Below are 23,332 nucleotides of genomic sequence, written 5' to 3' on the forward strand. Positions count from 1 at the left end.
CAAAAATTCAGTATTAACCGCCAAAGCTGATGTGGATTAACCATGGAACAGATGCTGATGTGGATAGCCTAAGAATTGCTCAAATGGTAGACTTTTCTTATATGATAGATGTATCTAAACATAAATCAATTATGCTAAACTCAAGTCTTTTAAAATTAATTATACCAAACTCAATTCTACTAGAATCAATTCTCTCCACCGTCAATTCAAACACACCCTTACAGTAACTATTAAACTCTATTATTATAATATTATTATTATTTTCTTTTCCACGAAGCTTTCTCACACGAAGTCGTGATTTTCTTTTTTTGACAAAAAAGAAAAAAAAGTCGTTTTAGTATTAGCATTTTCCTTTTATTAATAGAAAAGAAGTTGAGAGTTTACTACTACTCCAAAATATCCACATATCCATCTTCTCCACCCTCATTGACTCATCCTCGTGCCACCGAAAGGTAACAAACTCCAATATCTCTCTCTGCTATTTACTTCCATGCTTTACCATTTCCCTCACATCCATGATTTCGCATTAGAATTCTACTAGTAACAGTTATGGGAAAGGGTAAACCTAGGGCTGTTGAAAAAGGCGTAGTAGGTCCAAATTTGAGTGTTTCATCCACTACTATACCATCCGCTCCCGTGTTTTACCCAACCGAAGATGAATTCAAAGATCCTTTGGAGTTTATTTACAAGATTAGACCCGTAGCTGAACCGTTTGGGATTTGTAGAATCGTTCCTCCTAACAACTGGAAACCCCCTTTTGCATTGGATCTAGATTCTTTCACTTTTCCGACTAAGACTCAGGCTATTCATAAGCTTCAGGTTCGTCCTGCTGCTTCTGATTCCAAGACTTTTGAGTTGGAGTATTCTAGGTTTTTGAAGGATCATTGTAGTAAGAAGCTTAAGAAGAAGATTGTGTTTGAAGGGGAGGATTTGGATTTGTGTAAGGTTTTTAATGGTGTGAAGAGGTTTGGGGGGTATGATAAGGTTGTGGATGGAAAGAAATGGGGTGAGGTTGCTAGGTTTGTGAAATCTTCGGGGAAGATTTCGGATTGTGCTAAGCATGTCTTGTGTCAGTTGTATAGGGAGCATCTTTATGATTATGAAATTTATTGTAACCGGATTAATAAAGGAATGCCCGCGAGCACTTGTAAGAAAAGTGTGGAGGTGGAGGAAGATTGTAAGAGTGATCACGGGGTAATGGTACAGGCTTCGGTGTCGAAGAAGCATCACGGAGTTGTAGATGGTTTGAAAGTTAAGGATCGGAAAGTAAAGGAAGTAAACCGTGATCAGAGTTGTGAGCAATGTAAAAGTGGGTTGCATGGGGATGTGATGCTTTTGTGTGATAGGTGTGATAAAGGGTGGCATATTTATTGTCTTTCACCGCCGTTGAAGCAAATCCCTCTAGGAAACTGGTATTGTTTCAACTGCTTGAGTTCTGATAGGGACAGTTTTGGTTTTGTGCCCGGGAAGCAATATTCGTTGGAAACTTTTAAACGCATTGCGGATAGGTCGAGGAGGAGATGGTTTGGACAGGGACCTGTTTCCAGGGTGCAAATAGAGAAAAAATTCTGGGAGATAGTGGAAGGTTCAGTTGGTGAGGTCGAGGTCATGTATGGAAATGATTTGGATACATCTATCTATGGGAGTGGTTTCCCAAATGAAACTAATCAGAAACCGCAATCTATTGATGATAAGTTATGGGAAGAATACTCTACTAATCCATGGAATCTTAATAACTTGCCTAAGTTGAAAGGCTCAATGCTTCGAGCTGTTCATCACAATATCACTGGTGTTATGGTACCCTGGCTGTATATAGGAATGCTATTCTCATCCTTTTGCTGGCATTTTGAGGATCACTGCTTTTATTCGATGAATTATCTACACTGGTATGCTCTAATTTTATTTTATCCTTGTTTCAATTTTTAATTCATTTTATTTTCTGTCATACGTATTCATTATGAACACCATCAATTCATACTTTTGTTTTAGCAAAACCTTTTTTGCCTGGAATTATGTCTGTTTTTATTGTATGTAAATAGGAAAAATTGAAGGGATGTAGTAGTGGAATCCCAACTATTAATGAAGTGGACATATTCAATTATAATAACATGATCACAGGAGTTAGATTTGTTTGTCTTTCCAAAAAATTTACTGTGTTAAACTTGTTGGTCCCCGTGTACTTCTGATGTACAATCTGAACTTGTTGATTCAATAGCATAAATATTAGGTACCCAACTGGTTAATGAACTTCAGCTCAGGTCGAATCGTTCGGGGTGGTACTGTAGTGTAATCCTTTGCTGGGGCAATTCTTGTTAAGTCTTTCCTTACCTTCCTACTGAACCCCATATTAATTTGGGCCCCTTTCCCTTGAGGAACCGAAGGGTTAATACAAAAGACTAGCATAAGTATTAGGCAAAGAAGCACAAGGTCTGAAATATCTATGAGATACTCTCCATCTAAGAAGACAAAAGCTTACCTTGCAAAACTGGGAGCCAAAAAATACCCTTGATATTTGATATCACTATGAAATTAAAAAGGCAGTAGCAGTCCTCCTAATTTCCCCCGACCCTTTCCACTCAGTCTTGGTTTTGAAGCTATGCTGTAATATTTACACTTTTTAAGCATGAATCATTTCATATAAAAATATCTAATCATCAACTGAAACTTTTATTGAGGTTACATTGATGTCTAGTTTCTATGAAGCCAAAATAGAAAGAAAGAAGCAAATGATTTCTTATGACATCCTTATATCCCCTTTAATTTCAAATTGTGTTGGAACTTGGAAGGTTTTCTCCTCCCTCAGAAATATACTATTCTGGTTTTGGTTTGTATTGCTTCTACTGTTCTACATTTTGATGGCAAATTCTAATTATTGAGCGACCATTTGGTTAAGATTTTGGCCTCCGCAAATGTAAATATTTATTTCTCCATGGCACATTTTTAAAAAGAGTCTGTGACCCATAATATTATTTTTGCACATCTCAATTTTCACTAATTTTTGTCTTCTCTGCGTTTCTTTAAATTTGCTTATCCTTGGGACATAATGTGGAAATAAACTTTTTTAGGATTTTCTGAAATATATTCAGATTCTAGATTGCTACTGCCACGCCATTTTATCTGCCTTGTAATGTTGATTCTAATTTCTTTTGTTCTAGGGGAGAGCCAAAGTGCTGGTACAGTGTTCCTGGTAGTCAAGCCAGGGCATTTGAGAAGGTAGGTCTTGGGTTCTTGTTCTATCTATACACCAATACTTTTTCTAATTTATTTCCCCACCCAATAGCATGTAATTTTCTCTTAATTTTGTTTGTTTTTCAACCTCATACTTTTCGGAATAAAGATTTACGTAGTAACCATCCAAACTTATTTTATATAGAACCCCAGCTAGTGTCTTTTTGAACAGACATGTGTATTCACTCAGTAGCCGTGGGTGCACATGATGGATGTTCATGACAAGGAAAGTAAGTGAAGTAGTTAAGATAGAAAGGTAATTTTATCCAATGGATTATACTCATCCATTAAAATCATTTAATTTTTTATGTAGAAGAACAAAACAAGAGGTGGAATAACCATGACATGCACCTTTTTCCCCAATAACAATGAATATAGCTAGTAGTTATACACAGTATAGGGGATTTTTTAAATTTAAAATAATTGTATTCAGGTGAGAATCAAAAGTGTTGTCAATTTTCCTCCATGGCATCATGGCTTGGCAGATTATGTGCCATCCCTTGCTGATAGGTCATTTAATCTTACCTAACTTTACAATGATATTAAAATTACAGATGTACAATTACAAGCAAGCTTATACAGATATTCAATTGAAATTATTTAAATTTGGACAGTTGCATTTTGCCAAAAATTATTTATATCTAGCCTGTCCTGTAAAATAAAATATATTGCTAAATGTGAAACTATTTTAGCTTACATGTTTATAGAAAATGAATCTTTTGATTATCATTGCTTGAAATTACGAGGACATCATAATTGGTACTGCCCACATTTCATTTTATGTGAACTAGTTCCTTTATTGTGTCTTATATGTAAAATCTCCCACTTTAAATTCCAAAATGTGGAAAACAATCTCAGGGATTTATATAATGCTCATATGCTGCTGGGTTTGTCTGTTTTATTTGAGAAAACATTTTTTCTTTCCATTTCTAATTGCAAATCTCCAACCTTGTTTTCATTTTGGTTCCTGAAGTGAACCATTTTCATTTCTGTTTTTGCTGTTTCCTATAAAAATTTTAAACAGAAAGTAAAGTGAAAGGTATCACTTTTCTAATTAAATTATATTTATTTAAAAAAAAAATCAATTTTTTTGAAACCAAACAGGCCCTGAATTTTCAATTTTAACTTTTAAGGACATGTTAGTTAATGTTTGTACGTGTTTGAGTGGACACATATATGTTGACCGTGTCATAAAATAATCAATTTCCTTGCAGGTGATGAGAAGAAGCCTTCCTGACCTTTTCGATGCACAACCTGATCTGCTTTTTCAGCTTGTTACCATGTTAAACCCATCTGTCTTGCAAGAAAATGGTGTTCCTGTCTACAGCGTACTTCAGGTTTCATATACCTAGCTTATCATCGTTGAATCTGTAGTTTGCTGTTGTAAATACGTGATTCCATTAAAATGATATAATTAGAAGAAACATGCATTACATTGATGTGAATTATTCCCTACCCGGTCCTTTTTTACAAGAAGCAATTGAGCTATTTACTTTGTCCTAGTTATAAGAAACAGAGACAAATTTTCTAGAGTATTTATTGTTGGAATTACTTTTTTGCCCTATGTCTTGTTAACTAAAAATCCCCTTATTTCCTGTGTTAGTGGATGCAATTAATAAGCACTGTGGGTATTTTTCGAAAAACATTTAATATGAACTCTTTCAAATGCCATTCTTTTCTCATAATCATTTGGTTTTTTGTTCTTCATGAAAAAAGACTTGAGGTAGTATTATGTTGAATGGAATATAATTATAAACAAGCACTTCACAGCTAGTTGAAGTTTATAATTTAATCTGTGGGACTATTATGAGTTGCTATTGTAGTTACTATGCATTAAAATTTCAACTAAAACAGACGCTGTGATAGCTCATTTTCGGTAAAAACTTATGATAGCTCATTTTCAATGTACCTTGTTGCATGTTTTCCAGGAAATCTACACTGCAGAATTACTGCTTTTGTTTATCACTGTCTTCTCTATGTATGTATTAAAATCTTTAACCCATTTCTTTTACTTGCCAGGAGCCTGGAAATTTTGTCATTACTTTCCCCAGATCTTACCATGGTGGTTTCAATCTTGGTATGTGGTTACATTCTATCAGCATCCAAAATTGCCAGCTTAAATACAATCTAAAGCATGCCAATTGTATTGTGTTCTCAGGTCTAAATTGTGCAGAGGCAGTCAATTTTGCTCCAGCTGACTGGCTACCATACGGTGCATTTGGAGCTGATCTCTATAAGCGGTATCACAAAACAGCTGTCTTGTCTCACGAGGAGCTTCTTTGTGTAGTAGCCCAGGTTTACACATGTTTTTAGTATGTTGCATTTGTTGAAATAATAATATCTTAATGAGACTTAAAAAACAGAGACGGTCTGCAGTATGTATTCATTATGATCACTAAAATGCTGTTTTGCTATCCTTTCTCCAATATTTTTCTGAAGTTTTCGTTTCCACATTTCCTTCCACAATTCGGGAAACATGTTCCATTTTTATAATTTATAGTTATAATGAAATCATACTAGCAAACTAACCTACTCCCAGCATAAGTCTGTTCAATGTCTTTTTGCTCATGTAAAGGAATAACTGTGACAGATCACTGCAACCAGCGCTGTGCATGTTTTTGTGAAAATGTGTTTAAAGGGGATTCCTTACCTCCTCCGACCAATACTTAGACAGAGTGCACTAATACTTTCATATTATTATTATTATTATTATTATTATTATTATTATTATTATTATTATTATTATTATTATTATTATTATTATTATTATTATTATTATTATTATTATTATTATTATTATTATTATTATTATTATTATTATTATTATTATTATTATTATTATTATTATTATTATTATTATTATTATTATTATTATTATTATTATTATTATTATTATTATTATTATTATTATTATTATTATTATTATTATTATTATTATTATTATTATTATTATTATTATTATTATTATTATTATTATTATTATTATTATTATTATTATTATTATTATTATTATTATTATTATTATTATTATTATTATTATTATTATTATTATTATTATTATTATTATTATTATTATTATTATTATTATTATTATTATTATTATTATTATTATTATTATTATTATTATTATTATTATTATTATTATTATTATTATTATTATTATTATTATTATTATTATTATTATTATTATTATTATTATTATTATTATTATTATTATTATTATTATTATTATTATTATTATTATTATTATTATTATTATTATTATTATTATTATTATTATTATTATTATTATTATTATTATTATTATTATTATTATTATTATTATTATTATTATTATTATTATTATTATTATTATTATTATTATTATTATTATTATTATTATTATTATTATTATTATTATTATTATTATTATTATTATTATTATTATTATTATTATTATTATTATTATTATTATTATTATTATTATTATTATTATTATTATTATTATTATTATTATTATTATTATTATTATTATTATTATTATTATTATTATTATTATTATTATTATTATTATTATTATTATTATTATTATTATTATTATTATTATTATTATTATTATTATTATTATTATTATTATTATTATTATTATTATTATTATTATTATTATTATTATTATTATTATTATTATTATTATTATTATTATTATTATTATTATTATTATTATTATTATTATTATTATTATTATTATTATTATTATTATTATTATTATTATTATTATTATTATTATTATTATTATTATTATTATTATTATTATTATTATTATTATTATTATTATTATTATTATTATTATTATTATTATTATTATTATTATTATTATTATTATTATTATTATTATTATTATTATTATTATTATTGTTAGGGTCTTGCTAACTTGTGTCCTAAGGGAAGAAGTTAGCAAATCTAAAAGTAAAACTTTACCATTGAAAAAACAATATTTTGACTTTAAAAAATTGAATGCTCGACTTGTAAGAATATTACAATGTTGAGTTGCTTAGCTTGTGCTCTAAGGGAACAAGATAGCTTTCTCCTCCTCATTATTATTGTTATTATTATTATTATTATTGTTATTGTTGTTGTTGTTGTTATTGTTATTGTTATTGTTATTGTTATTGTTATTGCTATTGTTATTGTTATTGTTGTTGTTGTTGTTGTTGTTGTTATTATTATTATTATTATTATTATTATTATTATTATTATTATTATTATTATTATTATTATTATTATTATTATGAATAGTTTAGTTTTGGTCAATGTTGCAGACTCTAATGTGTTGATTTTCAATGTTCAGTATGGTGATGTTGACAGCAGAGGGTCATCTTATTTGAAAATTGAATTGCTGAAAATACTCGATAGAGAAAAATCCTGGAGGGAGAAACTTTGGAAAAATGGTATTGTTAAATCTTCTCGTTTAGCTCCTCGGAAGTGTCCCCAATATGTAGGAACTGAAGAGGTACTGATTGTTTAAACATGCAAGAATAATTCATGATTTTGATCATTTTGGTCTTATTTACCGGTGTCTTTTACAGGATCCAGCATGCATCATTTGCCAGCAATATCTCTATCTCTCTGCAGTTGTATGCAGTTGCAGGCCATCATCTTTTGTGTGTCTGGAGGTGAATGAATGTGATTTTGAGGTTATTGATATTGTGTTTGATTGCCGTGAAGCATTCATCTTCCTCTATTGACATCAATGTCAGGATTTTGGGAAACTTTTTTATATACGAATTGGCATATAAAATGTGTGTCTATCCATTTTTGCTGTTCAGTATTCACATTAGCAGTTTCAACTTGTCATTGGAGGATGAAATAGATATTTTAGCACCTTTATGAGGGTGCTCAACTGCAGCGTTTTCTCTTTAATATTCTGCCTTATGTGAGCTGCTAACGTATCAGAAAACTGATATCTATCCAGGAAAGAGGTTGTGGTTGTGTGTTCACATCTCATGTAAATGAAGATGATTGGTATTTAGTGCTTGTATTTTTTTCAAATTTGAAAGTCATGCTGATTAGCACTAATACATCATAAGAATTCATGGAGTCGGTTGGTTAGCGTAGCCGCCCTACCCAGCAAGAGAATGCTTGACTGGTGTTGTTGAACTAGTGCCGATCAGGGATAAGATTATTGTGACAATTGACCAATACGAGGATCCCTATTATTTTTCTGGACTAGCGTAATTAGGAACCTTGTAGTTCTTAATTTGGCTTTACAAACACATATATCTTTGTAATTCCCAATTAGTTAAATTTTCAAGTAAAATTAAGAGTTTTAAGCAGATAATTTTTTTTTTCTGATAAGCTTTTTCTAATTGTTTCATTAGAAGAGCGTGTGATCTAAAATAATAAACAGAATATTCTAGAAAATGAAACTACCCTTGTCAATTTCTCCAATTATGATCAACGGTTCCTTCCATAAATACAAAATAAGACTGAATTTAATCTCTTAGTGATGTGTATTAATCTCATATGTACAAGGAAATATACTGTTGTACACTGGTATTCTGAGAAAAGTATTTGAAATGTTGATATTGTAATGTCTGGAAGTCATTTGGACAGATTAAGATATCTAGGATTTGAATAATCTTGGTTTTTTCACTTACAGATGTTTTTTTGTTTTATATGCTGAATTCAGTTTTCTCTTGTGCAGCATTGGGAACACCTTTGTGAGTGCAAAACTGCTAAACTCCGTCTTCTCTATCGTCATTCACTTGGTGAATTGAATGACTTGGCATTTTCAATTGACAAATATATTTCTGAAGAAAAAGCTGAGAGTAGAAGTGCAAAAAAGCAGTCTTCATGTCTGAGTGCTTTGACAAAAAAGGTCATATATTTCTTTCACCCCCACCAAATAACAATATTGTTTCCAATACTTAAGTTTGCTTATCTTTCTTAAATCAACTTCTATATTTTGACTATGCTGCTCTCCTAGTAGTGGTTTGCTGTGTTACATTTTATGGAATAATATAATATAATGCTGGTATTGTTATGGATATACTTTGTATTTATTTAAAACATGTAATATAGTCTTCTGAGACTCCTGGTTGTGTATAGGTGAAAGGTAGCTCCATTACGTTCACTCAACTTGCTACAGAATGGCTTCTGCAATCTAGTACTATTCTTCAGAATGTTTTTGTGACTGATGCATCTGTTATCGCACTAAGGAAAGCTGAACAGTTTCTTTGGGCTGGTTCTGAGATGGATTCTGTGAGTTCTAGTTGTGTCTTTTAAATGTGTTTGAACAAAAACATTCTGCACTTCACTCAACTAAATTCTACTTTGTTTTGGGATTTAGGTTCGGGATATGGTAAGGAGTTTGACTGAAGCTCAGAAATGGGCAGAAGGGATAAAAGATTGTGTCACAAAAATTGAATTGAAGTTGAGTCATCAAGACTCAAGTTTCAAGAAAATTCATATAGATTATGTTAATGAGTTACTGACATTTAACCCTGTACCATGCAACGAGCCTCATTATCATAAGTTGAAGGTGCTTTGACAACAAAATGTTATATTGTTTTTGGTGGTTGCGATTTACTGCCATTTATTTATCGTGTTAACTTGTTCTGATGCAGGAATATGCAAAAGAAGCAAGGTTGTTAGTTCAAGACATTGAGACTGCTTTGTCAACATGTTCCAATGTACTTTCTTGGAGGCTCTTCACATGTCTTTTCTTCATATCTTGAGGACACATTTGTTTTATAAAATTTGATTTTATGATATAATTTTTGTCAAAGAAAGCATCTTTGAGTGGTTTCTATTTTTAGCCTATGAGAAAAACATTAAACAACTTTATTTTCATTCATTTTTTTCTTTCCCCTCCTCAAAAGTCTAACTGGTTGGCTATTTCCAGAGGCTATATTAACTTTAGGAAAATTTTATCAAGTATTTTTTTTTTTAATGACAAGTCACTTTGGTCTAATTGTTTTTAGAGCTTCTTACAGAGGCTGCAATTTTAGCCTATGAGAAAAGCTTTGAAACAGTTTTTTTTTGGTTTGGCTTTTCCCCCATATAATTCTTATAAACTTTTTAAAAGATTATTTTAACCAAAAAGCTATATTTCTAAAAAAAGGAAAAGAATTGGGCCCTTATATTATATCTTTTGTAAATATGATAATCAATTTTTGTTGCTACCACAATGAAATTTAATGATAACATGATATCTTGATTCTTCTTTCCAGTCCATTCAATTTGATTGATATTGTTTGTTTCAGTTGTCTGAGTTGGAACTTCTATACTCTAGAGCTTGTGGAATACCCATCTACGTGAAAGGGACTAAAAAATTAAAAAGGAAGATTTCTTCAACCAAGGTAGATGTTAACGGTTATAATAGTTTGATATTTTTTTTACCCTTATAATTCTATGACTAATCTATAGTTTAATTTTTTTTATGTTTAAAGTCACTTATATCTTTCTCTCAAAATGTGTTTTTTTTTTAAATTAAGAATGTGTTTCAAATCACAGTGCCAAACCCTTCGCCACAAAATGCATAACCTCCCGTAGGCATAACTTTGATTGAACCACACAGTGACACCGTGATGTTCTAAGTTTCCAAATACACAGCTTTGAGTGAACCACACGGTGACCCTGATATTCTAAGTTTCCAAACACACACTTAGAAGGTTAGGAGTTTGTTGATACATTTTTTTTTATAAATGTAAGGACAGCAGTAATATCAGGATTGCTTTCCATTCTCCATAAATGGGTTAACCATTGAAAAAATTCAAATGGACATTCTATCCTACCAAAGATGAGTGGATCCATTAAGCGACTAAGAAAGAATTTATCTGGTTTGTATATATATATATATATATATATATATATATATATATATATATATATATATATATATATATATATATATATATATATATATATATATATTTATATATATATATATTAAGGCTTGAATTATGTTCTAAACTTCCTCAGTTTTTGTACTTGGGAAGTTGCTTACTATAGGGTCTACGCTTGCTGATTAAGTCACTGTATTACTTCTATTCTATATATTGCTCATGTGATTTTTTTGTTTGAGATCAACCAGGCGTGGATGGATAGTGTCAGAAGCTGCATTTCAGTTAGAGATCCTGCTGAATTAGATGTTGGTGTTCTTTACAAGTTAAAATCAGAGGTAATAAAAACTCTGGAAATTGTATACATTTAAACAGGCCTTCTTAATTTCACAAGATTACAAATGTCAGAGCAAAAAATTAAGTTCATGTGTGACAACTGGAGTTGCAATTATCTTTTATTTAATGTAAAATTAAATTTGTTGAGAAAGAGAAAAATACCACTTGTTCTCCGTGTATGTGTGCGCGCGTGCGTGCGTGGAGGCGGTCGATATGGGAAGAGCCTTAGCGGAGCAGAAGGTATCAGGAGCAGAGTGGTTCCCGGCCCGGAGCGGTTTCTATCCCGTTATCCTTTTCCCCATTGAAAACCGAAATTATCCCTTCAATTTAAACTGTTTTAAGGGTATTTTTGGGTTTTTCAATCAAATTTGGGTTGAGGCTCAACCGTAACCTTCCTTCACCGACATTTCTGCACCTCAGCCGTACTAAAGAAAAATACTCGTTCTTCCCTATGCACTTCATATGTTTATCATTATTAATGTAATTTGTCCAAAAAAATGATCAAAATCACAAGTTTCTCCCTCTCGTTCTTCCCTTTGCACTTCATATGTTTATAATTATTATTGTTGTAATTTTTCCAAAAAATGATCAAATAGCGGCCATCCCGTTATATCCTATTCCGCTATCCCATTTTTGGGGTCGGCCACTCAGCACTGCTATCTGTGATTGATTATAAAAATCAGTGTCATCTCCTTAAGCGTTCCAATTATAAGCTTCTAAAGTATGCGAGCTCTGATGGGCAAACCAATAGCCGATGCCAAAGCTTAATATTATGCTTCTGCACTTGATCTTGCAACAATTTATTTCTTTTGTACTTTTCTATGATATAAGGTTTGGTTGCTCCCAATATACATTCCCCAAAAATGGGTCTCTTCATCTCTTACGGTATATAAGGAAATAGGAAAATTAATCGTTAGGGACAAACTAAGTTACCCTAAATTACTCTTAAGATACAATTTTGATATTTTTCATATATTCTAACTGTGACATGATATTAATATAATTATCTGCACCAATCATGCATTACTGAACGAGTTTGACATTCATTTAATCCTAATGTCTTTCTATTGCATGAAATAATTACTCCGTGTGTGTAATGTACATAATTCTCAGACATGCTCACTTATCATGCACTAAATAAATTACCTAAGGAATAACGTGATATTCATGGTTTCAATAGATTGCGGATCTTCAAGTTCAACTCCCAGAGATAGATGCGCTTCAGAATCTATTAAATCAGGCAGAATCTTGTAGTTCTCAATCTCGTAGCATGTTAGAAGGTCCTATGAATCTCAAGGTTTGCATCTGTATCTTCATCTCGGTTCGTTTTCTGTGAGTTAAAAAGCATAGCTTGATTAACTAAGGAAATATGCAGAATGTTGGTTTGCTGCTTAAGGAATGGGACAGTTTTACAGTTGATGTACCAGAGTTGAGGTTACTAAGGAATTACCATTCAGATGCTGTGTCGTGGGTTTCTCACTTTAATGATGTTTTAGGGAGAGTTCACAGACAGGGAGATCATCATAATGCAGTTGATGAATTGAAAAGCATTCTTGATAAAGGTTTCTCTTTGAAAATTCAAGGTATTGTGGATTATTGCAGCTTTATGATAGTTTGAATCTTTTGTTTATTTTCTGGTCAATTTACAGTGCCAAGGTTTTTGTTTATGTTTTACAGTTGATGAGTTGCCTCTAGTTGAGATTGAGCTCAAGAAGGCTATTTGCCGACAAAAAGCTTCCAAGGTAAATTATTGTTCTTACCAGTGCTTTACTTTCACTCTCTCTTTTGTTATAAAAAGATATTGGAAGATGACAGCTTTCTTAGTATACAGGGGCTAACCTGCTTTGTATTAAATGCTCAAGCAATTCTTACAGCATCAAAAACTGATTAAAATCACGTGGAATTGATACAGGCACATGATTCTAAGATGCACCTCGAATTCATTCAGCAACTGCTGAAGGAGGCCACTATGTAATTTTTTATTACTATTCCTTGTTTTAATTGGCACATTGTTACATTTATTTTTTTATTCAACTTCTTGCTTTTGTTATTGATTCTTAAGGCTGGGAATTGAGAGAGAGAAGCAATTCGTCAGTTTATCACGTGTGCTTGGTGTTGCCATGCGTTGGGAGGAAAGAGCTGAAGAGATTCTTTCATCTGAGGCTTCTATTTCTGATTTTGAGGACATGCTAAGGTTCTCAAATTCTTGAGATGTTTGTTCTATCTTTAGTAACCGTGACAATCTTATTTTGGCTGATACCATTTTTTTTGCATATGCTGGTCTTTTGCAGAGCTTCAGAAAATATTTTTGTTAATCTTGCCTTACTTAATGATGTCAAAGAAGCGTTATCGGAAGCTAATTCTTGGTTAAGGAATGCAAAGCCATATTTAGCATCATCTAATTGTGTGTCAAACTCTGTGCGAAATGTCGGGGACTTGCAGGTTCGTATTTTGTCCTGTTTATTTTAGTTTTTTCCTTTGCTGCAAATATATACAGTAAATATAACACTTTGATTCTTTTCTTTTAGTTGTTGGTTTCTCAATCAAAGCATCTTAAAGTACATTTAGAAGAAAGAAGGACGCTTGAATTAGTTTTGAATAACTGCAAAAAATGGGAGTGTGAAGCACATTCTCTACTTGATGATGCTCAGCGCTTATTTGAATTGGATAATACTGTTCATGGAATAAGCAGTGGTTTATTGTTTAAAGTGGAAGATTTGATTACAAGAATTCAGTCTGCCATAGCATCTGGTGCATCTCTTGGTTTTGACTTCAGTGATATTTCAAAGCTTCAAGCATCTTGTTCTACACTGCAGTGGTGCAAAAGAGCCCTATGTTTCTGCAATCATTCTCCTTCTTTAAAGGTTACTGTTTCTCTGAAGTCATAATTTATGCTCCTAAGTATTGTATTTGCACAGAGCTGCGGTTCTACCCACTTGTTTTCTGGTTGACTATGCTGCTTGCACTTTCTTATTCCAATTATATTACTCAACACTGGTTATATCACTTCATTAATTTGAGTGCTTTATAGAATACCTGGTATCAGTGTACCTTGTTGCAATTCAATGAAAAGAGTGACATAATTCAAATAGTTATAAGTTATAACTTATAACTATACTGTGTAGCTATGATCTCAGTTTCGTTTTTACATTCAATCATTGCTTCATGGATTTCTTTTCCTTCTGGAAGTTTTTTTTTTTCAAATACTTTTTATTTATTAATTTTTTATCCCTCCCCTCTCTCTCTCCCCTAAAATATATATAGCAAGTAAAATGTCTTATTTGTGATTAGATTACGTATCTGGCATCTATTTGCCGTATAGCACATGTGCTATATACTGGGGTTTCATTAACAGGTATATTCCAAGTGAATTGTTGATCTTCTTTGTTCCATTCCATTTAACTTCTGTACTGTATTGGTTAATTTCTGCTTTAATCTTTAATCAGCTAGATTCCTTATCTATATAATTTTTCTCTTCATCTAACTGAATTTCTTCTTTTTTAAAGAAAGGGATATATTCTTCTTCATAATCATTATTGATAAGAGGTGGTTGCCATTTCTGTAGGATGTTTTGGAAGTTGCGGAAGGCCTCTCTCATTCCGCTGTTTCTGGTGCTCTTTTGAAAGTTCTAGTTAATGGGGTTGAATGGCTTAGGAGAGCGTTAGAGGGGATATCTAAACCTTGCAATTCTATAAGATGTAAATTAACTGATATTCAAGATATTCTTACCGATTATCAGGTACTTGTTTGTGTAATTTTCTGTTGTCTATATTATTTTAAAGATCTATAGCTCCTTTTGTTCAATTTATTCGTTCCCAGAAGTGGAATAACACCTGTGTGATAATTTTTTTAAACTTGTAATTTGTAATATATCACATATTTGATCCTTTTTTGCGGGATAATATTGTAAGACTAAGGAGAAATGTTGTTTTAGTTTTTCAGTTGGTTTTGGAAAAAACTTATGATGACATGAGTTGGGTTTTCCTAAATCGAATTATTGACAAAATAGTATGGTTGCCAGGGCCTAGATGTAGGTGTACTTCTTGCTGTATCTCAACTGACGTTTTACTAGGCTTAGTTTTTTTGGAATGCTGTGATTTGTATGGTCTTTGCTTACAATTAATTGTAAAAAAGTGGAACAAAAATTAAAATTTGTAACCAAATGTTTGTGTAGAAGTTTCACATAGCTTATATCAATGAGCATCATCCTCAATTAAATTTACAACTACTTCTATTGATACATTAACAACCATGCTGAATAATTAATTTAGAGGCTTTTGGGGGGCAAAAGGGTCAAGAGATAACTTCTTAGCATGTTCTTAATTACAGTACTTTATTAAAACTGTTTTGCTATCAACAGCTTACATCTACAACTTATATCTGCAGATTATTAAAATGACCTTTACGGATGTAAATTGTCAACTTGAAGAAGCCATTGGAAAGCATATGTAAGTCCTATTTGTTGGTTGTAGAATTAAGATAATATGTGATGTTAGTGTAGTTAGTTTTAGTCTTCTAAATGTCAATTCATACTTCTTTTGGCGTTCTTTAGACGCTTCTTCTTCTATCCATGTAAGGTCTTCTTTCATCATTATGGGTTTCAGTCAAATTCCTGTTTACACTTTTAAATATTTTTGTAACCTATTACTGAGGCCATGTTCTAATTGATTCAAGGCCTTCTAATAGTTCTTTCTGATGTTTGTTTAGTACGCTATCTAAGCCATCTTGATCTAGAATATATTGCTCAAGTACATCACTATCGATTGAGTCAATGGAGACTTGTGCTTTTCTAATTTCTGTGTTTTAAACATTTGACATACCTATGTAATGTATTTTATTTAGGTTGTGGCAAGAGCAAGTGCATCAATTTTTTCGTCTAAGTTCTAGGGAACGAACTTGGTCATCATTATTGCAGCTCAAGGTATAGTTTCTAAATGCATCAATTGGAAGCCTTATGCATCAATAGATTGATTATAGGGTGCATTACATCTCTATAGCTTATTTTCTGAGTTGTTATGTTGCTATGCCATTTCTAAAAAGCGGTAGTCATCGCAAAGAGCTTCCTTCTATCTTGATATGAATTTTTAGAGTTGCTGTTTTCTTTCTTCACATTATCTCATTTGTGATTTACTTTAAGCTTTAAGAGTTGCACTATTAAGTTCCTTCAAAACTCTTCCTTTTTATTTTACACTTTTGTTGTGCAAGAGTTTCATTTTATTCTTAATTTACTAAATGTTGTTAATGAGCCCCACGTCGGATGAGATATGGCCTTGAACATATGTTTATTGGTGAGGGCAATCCTCACCTTACAAGTCAGTTTTGTAAGGGTGAATTAAGCTCAACCACAATTCTAACATGGCGTCAAAGTCTATCCAAGATCCGTTGGGCCACATGTTATCAGGTTTTTGCTATCAGGCCACACTCTAAGCCCAGTAGTGCTGGGCATGAGGGTGTGTGTCAAAAAATCCCACATAGGATGGGAGTGGGGGCAACCTCACCTTACAAACCGGTTTTGTTAGTTTGAGTTAGGCCCAACCATAGTTCTAAGAGTTATCTTTGGGATATCAGGCTTATTTGTTAGTCAGTTAGTTATGTGGAATTCAAATATTAAAAGTGAAAACTTTCACAACTGTCGCGACACTATGCTAGTAGGACATGGCATATCACTGGCTCATATGCATGTTTGACATTTATTTGCTTAAATTCAGGAACTTGGAGATTCTGTTGCCTTTAGTTGTTCAGAACTTGACTCAATATTATCTGAAGTTGAGAAGGTGGAAAATTGGAAGAAAAGATGCATTGACAATATTGGAGCTTTATTCCAAAATGAAAAATCGCTGCTTCATGCACTGCTGAAGGTTTGATCTTGACATTTTTTTCCCTTTCTGTAATCCATTTGCATATTAAGTACTCTTAGGAGACTTTGCATGATATTTTTCAGATAAAACAGACTCTAGATAGATCGCTATACATATATGGCAAGTTGCAAAATCAGAAGGAACCAAACCTATGCAACTGCTGCTTTGTTGATTCTCAAGACCAGGACTTTCTTACTTGTTCCACTTGTATGGACCGGTAACGTACTTATTGCCTTGTTTGTAGTAATGGCAGTTGAGTAGCTCTGAAAAATATATCAGGCAATAATATCTAGAGAATTTCTATGGTACCCTTCAAATTTTAAGAGTTTTCTACCATTATTTTGTCATAAGTTGACTGAGCTATCATTTATTAAAGACATGTAAACAGTTTGTGCTCATCTCTGTAAATTATTTAGTTCAGGTTCGTTTGAATATTCAGCTGCACTTATTTATCTAAACAGTTTGTGCTCAATATAACTTAAATTTTGATATAATCATATTAGTTTAATATAAAAACTTGTAATAATCAATTTCAGATTATTATTATTATTAGTTTACTTTAATTATGAATTAAAAATATTTCAAAGTCAATGATTAAATTGTAATATGTGAAAGTTTCAATAATAGGTAAAAAATCAAATGACGCAGCTTCATTAAATGATAATCATTCACCTATTACTATTAGTAAAGGAAAACCAGCAGGACTAAAATCTTTTAAGCATAGAAGCTCCCTAACATTTAGTCTTCACATAGATGGATGCTTTTATTATTTTGGTGTTTCTGTAAAGAACAAAATGAGGATTGAGTCCTACTCTTTATTTGCAATCTCATAAAAAGTTCATTGTTGTTTTTGTACCTTTGTTGCTTTATGCTTTCTGAATGATTTGCTTTACATTATGTATTCTCTACTTCATTATCTTGTGAGTGGATTTTGATTTATCTTGCTTATGAACAGCTATCACTTGCGGTGCATTGGACTAACAGAAACAGATGCTGGCCTTGGCGACTACAAGTGCTCTTACTGTGAAATTTTGAAGGGTAAATCCCAATATTCAAATGGAAGTTCCCTCCTGGTAGGGTATTATGTCTCATTTTAATTGTAGTTTAATAGTTTCTTTACTTTCGTGGAAACTCAATTGTCTTAATATTCATTTGCTTTATGCAGAGGTTCGAGAAACATATTGAATTGAACATCCTTGTCGAACTTCTGTCTGATGCTGAATGTTTTTCTCTGTGGTAATATGATTCTCTTAAAATCTTATTTTGCTTCTGGGAAGATTGACTTATTGGCATTAGTTTTCTTCAAAACAATTTATTAAAGCACAATAGGTAGATGTTTTTTTTTTTTAAAGCTATTGGCTTGTAGATGTAATAAGTTGCGCATCTCTTTTCCTAAAATACGTATTAGCTATAGTAAGACCAAAAGGCGACGAAAGCTCTAGGATGTATTTACCCTCCTCCACATTTACCTCCCTGAGACCATACTCCATGCACGCCCTCAAAACCTCTTGCTACGCTCCCTACATATCTATTTAGACCCCCTCCTGTAAAATCTTCTCTCCTTAGGGTATATCCTAAAATAAGTCTTTTAAATCCTCCCAAAATTTTACTTTAAGGTGTTCTGCTAATCCAGCCGGAGGTTGTTTTATTTTCTACTTTGTATAGTTTAGCCAATGTCTGAAAATCAGGAAATCTCCCTAACCTCTGGGGTTGGCGGTTCAAAGAGAACTCCCTGTAGTTTTTGCATGAAATTGATTAGTGGAGGAATAGCAAGAACCAAAGACCATCTAATGGGAAAGAAGGGCAATGTTCTAGCTTGCACAAAATTGTTGAGAAGTGTTTTAAGTTATTAAGTCTTTATTGTTCTGTTTTATAATGTCTTTTATGAATTGAATGTTTTGAGGTACTTAAAGACATGTCCCATCTATTTTATTTACCTTACAATGTCTATTTGAAGATTTTGATTATTTGATATATGAATTTCTAGTTTCCTCCATATATAATTCTGTTTTGTAAGTTTTATGCTCTGTTTTTGGTTTTTTGGTGATGTTACTGTTTTTTTGAGTATATAATAGTTTTTTGTCATGCTTCTGCAATTTTCCGTTCTGCCATATATGGTGGATTTTTAGCTTCCGTTATTTTCTGCAATTTGCCATAGATAACTGTGAGTGGGAGGGAGCAATTCTCACCTTACAAGTCGGCTAAGCCGGTTTTGTCATGCTGAGTTAGGCCCAACCACAAATCTTAAGAGTCTCTTTAGATTTGGTAGATTCTGCTTTTATAAAAACAAAACCATCAAAAGCTACAGCATTACCAAACAACGCTTAGATGCACTTCATTTTGGGTAAACAAACCTCTGTTCTTTGCAGTGATAGTTGGTCATGTTTGCTCAACTCAGTTGTCTCTAGTCTGCTCTTATGTTCCAGTTTTTTTGTTGATTTTTTCTTGTGGGCGATTAATTTATAACATTCTGAAACCTGCAATTCATTTGTTTGTGTATCTTGTATGTCAGGATTGACGAAAAAGATCTTCTGAACCAACTTATTGAGAAAGCCTTTGCATGCAAATCTGGCTTGAGAGAAATAGTGAACCATTCATCAACTTATATCGACAAAGATATTACCATCATCTCTAAAAAATTGATCACTGCGATAAAGGCAGGTTATTTATTTATATTTAACAAAGTCTATTTTCCTAAACAATTTTAATCACCCTGCAATAATATTTGTGTTGGTTTTGCTTATTGAATATGTTTCATATATATAGGCTAGCAAAGTGGCTGTTGTCCATGATCAGGGTGATAGTTGTGACCTTGAGTTGGCTTTAGCAAAATACTTATGGAAGATTCAAGTCGATATGTTGTTAAGTGGTGCAGTTAAGCCCACTATTGAAGAGATTCAGAAACATCTGAAAGAGGTATGCGCTGCTGGCCAGGTTTTTATGTTTTTTGCATGGCAAGAACATGATATAGCCTGTCTCCTTATTTTATTTCAAGTACTTGCTCTCACGTTATTTCTTTTATTAAATTTATTGCCCATAAATCTGAAACGTAAAAATACATGACAGGGAATGTCTATGGAAATATCACCCAAAGATCACTATATGCTGAAACTTACTAATGTGAAGTGCTTGGGCTTGCACTGGGTAGAACTAGCCAAAAAGGTTCTGAACGTATTGTCATAGTCCTTGACCTATCTCTCTCTTGAGGCTAGATTTTAACTATTTATATATTATTGACAGATATCAAATGATTCTGGAGCACTCGGCCTAGATAAAGTATATGAACTTGTATTGGAAGGTGAAAACTTGCCTGTTGATGTAAATGAGGAACTCAAGGTAAGGGGGTTATCATATCTATTAGGTGCAAGTGAGTTTGAATTGACCACCAAATCTGGTCAACCTTATGATGTGAAGTTAAAAATTAGTTTGGTTCCGGTAGTTGGTTAATTTCAAGAGAAACAAGGATGAGCCCGATTTAGGTTGAATCAATTTAAACCCCTCTCATTTGACATAACATAATCTTTTTTATAGCTTTTCAAATTAAATTTGTTACGACCCAATCCAAAATTTTCTAAATGGATCTCAACCCATTTTCTCCCAAACCAAACCCAGCCTGATAATGATGAGTCTGAATCCTTTCTGTATTATTGAAATGCCATTTTATTTACATGTATTTAACATGATATTGATCGAGTAGTGTTTTTATTCATAACAGATGTTAAGAGCTCGATGCATGCTTTATTGTATTTGTCGAAAGCCCTTTGATCCCGGAAGGATGATTGCATGTTATCGATGTAGTGAGTGGTATCACTTTGATTGTATGAAATTATCATGCACGCAAGATATCTACATTTGCCCTGCATGCAACCCGTGTACAGGATTGCCTACTAACCATGACAGGTCAGATTATTGTATATTTTTTGTTGTAGCTTTAAAATTTGTTTTGCTTGAGATTTACATTGCCTTGCCTTTTAGCAACCCATGGAGTACTAAGTCAAACTTTTTATATTTTCATTTTCTAAAATACAACAATGAGAAAAGACTCTTTGTGAATAATCGTTTTTCTTTTTTGGATACAATAAAAATTTTGAAATAGCTATTTTTCATTATTTCCTAAAATGTATATCTTTAAGTAGCTCTTTATCTTCTATATATCACAATAACTCACTAAAAGTCTCTTTTCAACTTGTTAATAAGTAAAACTAAGAGTTTAGGAAATGGAAATTGAAAATGTTTTCAAAGTAAACAGGGCCCTAGTTTTCAAGTTCGAATTACCAACAGAAAGACTCCGTCCCATCGTAGAAATGAGGAACAAATTTTTAGTAAATTTGTACTTATCAACAGGTGTACCTTATATGCCACTATATATAGTGGTGAATGCTGTCCAGCAGCAGTTCAATTAGTTTTTATGTATGTACACCCGTTCCCTGGTTAATAAATGAACATGGAGTCCGAAATAATCTTTCTATCTTATTTTGACCATCTACTAAAGCTCCATTTATGGCATCAATTTGTTTACTTTTTTGTACTTTTTATTGAGTATTTTTTATGCTTTGCAGATTAACTACTGGGAAACTAGAGGAGCCTAAAACCCCTTCTCCCAGGCATAATAACCCCATAAAGAAACGGAAGAGAGATGTGCCAAGTGACACTTGCAAGGTACATGCACCCAGGAATGAAGATGATAGTAATTTTAGGTTAGATGGGATAGAATGTCTAAGGTGGAAAATTCGCAAGTCATTTAGAAGAGTAACTAAAAGACGTGTTGATCTTCAAAGTCTCTCTCCATTTATATGGATAAAACCATAACAATGCATAGTAGGTAGTCAGTCATTGGTCATTAAATTGATTAAATTGATTCTAGTGTTGTTGTCTCAGGCATTTTTAATCCATCTTAATGGGAAATTTATTTTCATCTTTGATCCTTGTTATAGTAAGCCGTTTATTTGCATGTCACTCCATCTTTAATTAATTAGGATGAAGATGGAGTCAATTAACACAGTCAAGTTTAATTTTATAAAGGTTGAGAGAATTTTGGTAAACCACAGCACACTCTGACCATTCACTCCTTGCAAGTTCTATCCCAATTGAATTTTAGCCAATTTCTCCAAAGGATGCTTCCCTTAAAGATAACACAAACAATAGTATTTTGGAGGCTTTTAAGGATGTAAGGGAAGGGTTTTTTTATTTTTATTTTTAAAATTTTTAAATTAAGAACATGATTGTCGACAACATTTTAAAGAGAATCCATCATAGTAAAGAAATGAAATGAATGTTTTATAAAAAAACGCAGTGGTTCAAAAATAATATGTAAAGTTTTTCTTAATTAAAAAATAAGTTTAGAATATCATTTTTTACACTTAGTATCAACACTGAAATTTGAATACATTTAAAACATTCCCAATCTTATCAACATGATTTCTTTCACAATACAACAATTTTCTCAAAATACTACTGATCAACTTCATCCTCATTTTTTAAACATTAAAACAAGTCTATTTTAATGTGTGTCTGGATTTATGTCGAACATAGTTAATTAATTTTAATAGATTTGAGTTCAGCAATAGGTGTTGTTTCTGTCCCAACAATTCCATCTGATTGTTTTCTTTAGTCGTAAAATGTGCTGCTTCTTCTTATGTCTGAGAATTGTTTGCTAGCTATTACAAAAGCAATAAACTCATTGGATATAGTTTTGAGATTCATTCCAAACTTGTAAAATAAAATTTCAAATGTTTGTTAACACAGAACATTCAGACCCCAGGGGAACAAAGATGGTTAAATAAACCTAGAAAGGAAAATAAGGTTGCAGATATTGTGCCACTATAAATTCTCCGTTTATTTGGCCAAGAATGTATTTAGATGTGAAGAACTTCATCGATAATTAAGCTACTTTGAACTTCATCGATATGGCCTCTTCCTCCATATCTCTCCGTTTATCGGATGTTTTCATAGTACCCATGCTCGATATGGCCTCTTGCAACCATTAAGCTACTTTGAACTATGAGCTTTTTTTAATTAAGTTTAGAACATTATGTATGGAGGAATGTAAATTTTGAAAATTTAATGGATTTCATGTCCGCTGCGATA

The 23,332-nt window shown here is 32.0% G+C and overlaps 1 protein-coding gene across 3 annotated transcripts; it reads left to right on the top strand.

Annotated features, from left to right (window-relative positions):
• The first annotated feature begins 363 nt into the window (after positions 1 to 363).
• LOC131652455 (lysine-specific demethylase JMJ17-like) lies at positions 364 to 22,162 on the top strand. Of its 3 annotated transcripts, XM_058922306.1 has the most exons (33): positions 364 to 1,886; positions 3,156 to 3,213; positions 4,443 to 4,565; positions 5,248 to 5,305; positions 5,387 to 5,523; positions 7,556 to 7,717; positions 7,794 to 7,880; positions 8,912 to 9,085; positions 9,316 to 9,468; positions 9,557 to 9,748; positions 9,834 to 9,899; positions 10,473 to 10,568; positions 11,303 to 11,389; positions 12,568 to 12,684; positions 12,763 to 12,970; positions 13,065 to 13,129; positions 13,300 to 13,358; positions 13,450 to 13,581; positions 13,679 to 13,829; positions 13,916 to 14,251; positions 14,953 to 15,126; positions 15,774 to 15,835; positions 16,230 to 16,308; positions 17,096 to 17,245; positions 17,329 to 17,462; positions 18,201 to 18,318; positions 18,411 to 18,481; positions 19,758 to 19,902; positions 20,012 to 20,161; positions 20,312 to 20,407; positions 20,486 to 20,581; positions 20,961 to 21,145; positions 21,805 to 22,162. In XM_058922306.1, the coding sequence occupies exons 1-33, from the start codon at positions 550 to 552 to the stop codon at positions 22,052 to 22,054; spliced, it is 5,508 nt and encodes a 1,835-aa protein (XP_058778289.1). In that variant the 5' UTR covers positions 364 to 549; the 3' UTR covers positions 22,055 to 22,162. The 3 variants fall into 3 exon arrangements, 2 of the variants coding, with proteins under 2 accessions (XP_058778289.1, XP_058778290.1); XM_058922307.1 differs by lacking the exons at positions 20,312 to 20,407; positions 20,486 to 20,581; positions 20,961 to 21,145; positions 21,805 to 22,162 and having other exon boundaries at positions 19,758 to 19,906; positions 20,012 to 20,149; XR_009298715.1 differs by lacking the exons at positions 19,758 to 19,902; positions 20,012 to 20,161; positions 20,312 to 20,407; ... (1 more) ...; positions 20,961 to 21,145; positions 21,805 to 22,162 and having other exon boundaries at positions 17,329 to 17,452.
• The last annotated feature ends 1,170 nt before the right edge of the window (positions 22,163 to 23,332 follow it).

The sequence above is a fragment of the Vicia villosa genome, linkage group LG2 (assembly GCF_029867415.1).
Source record: "Vicia villosa cultivar HV-30 ecotype Madison, WI linkage group LG2, Vvil1.0, whole genome shotgun sequence".
In the NCBI taxonomy this organism is placed as follows: domain Eukaryota; kingdom Viridiplantae; phylum Streptophyta; class Magnoliopsida; order Fabales; family Fabaceae; genus Vicia; species Vicia villosa.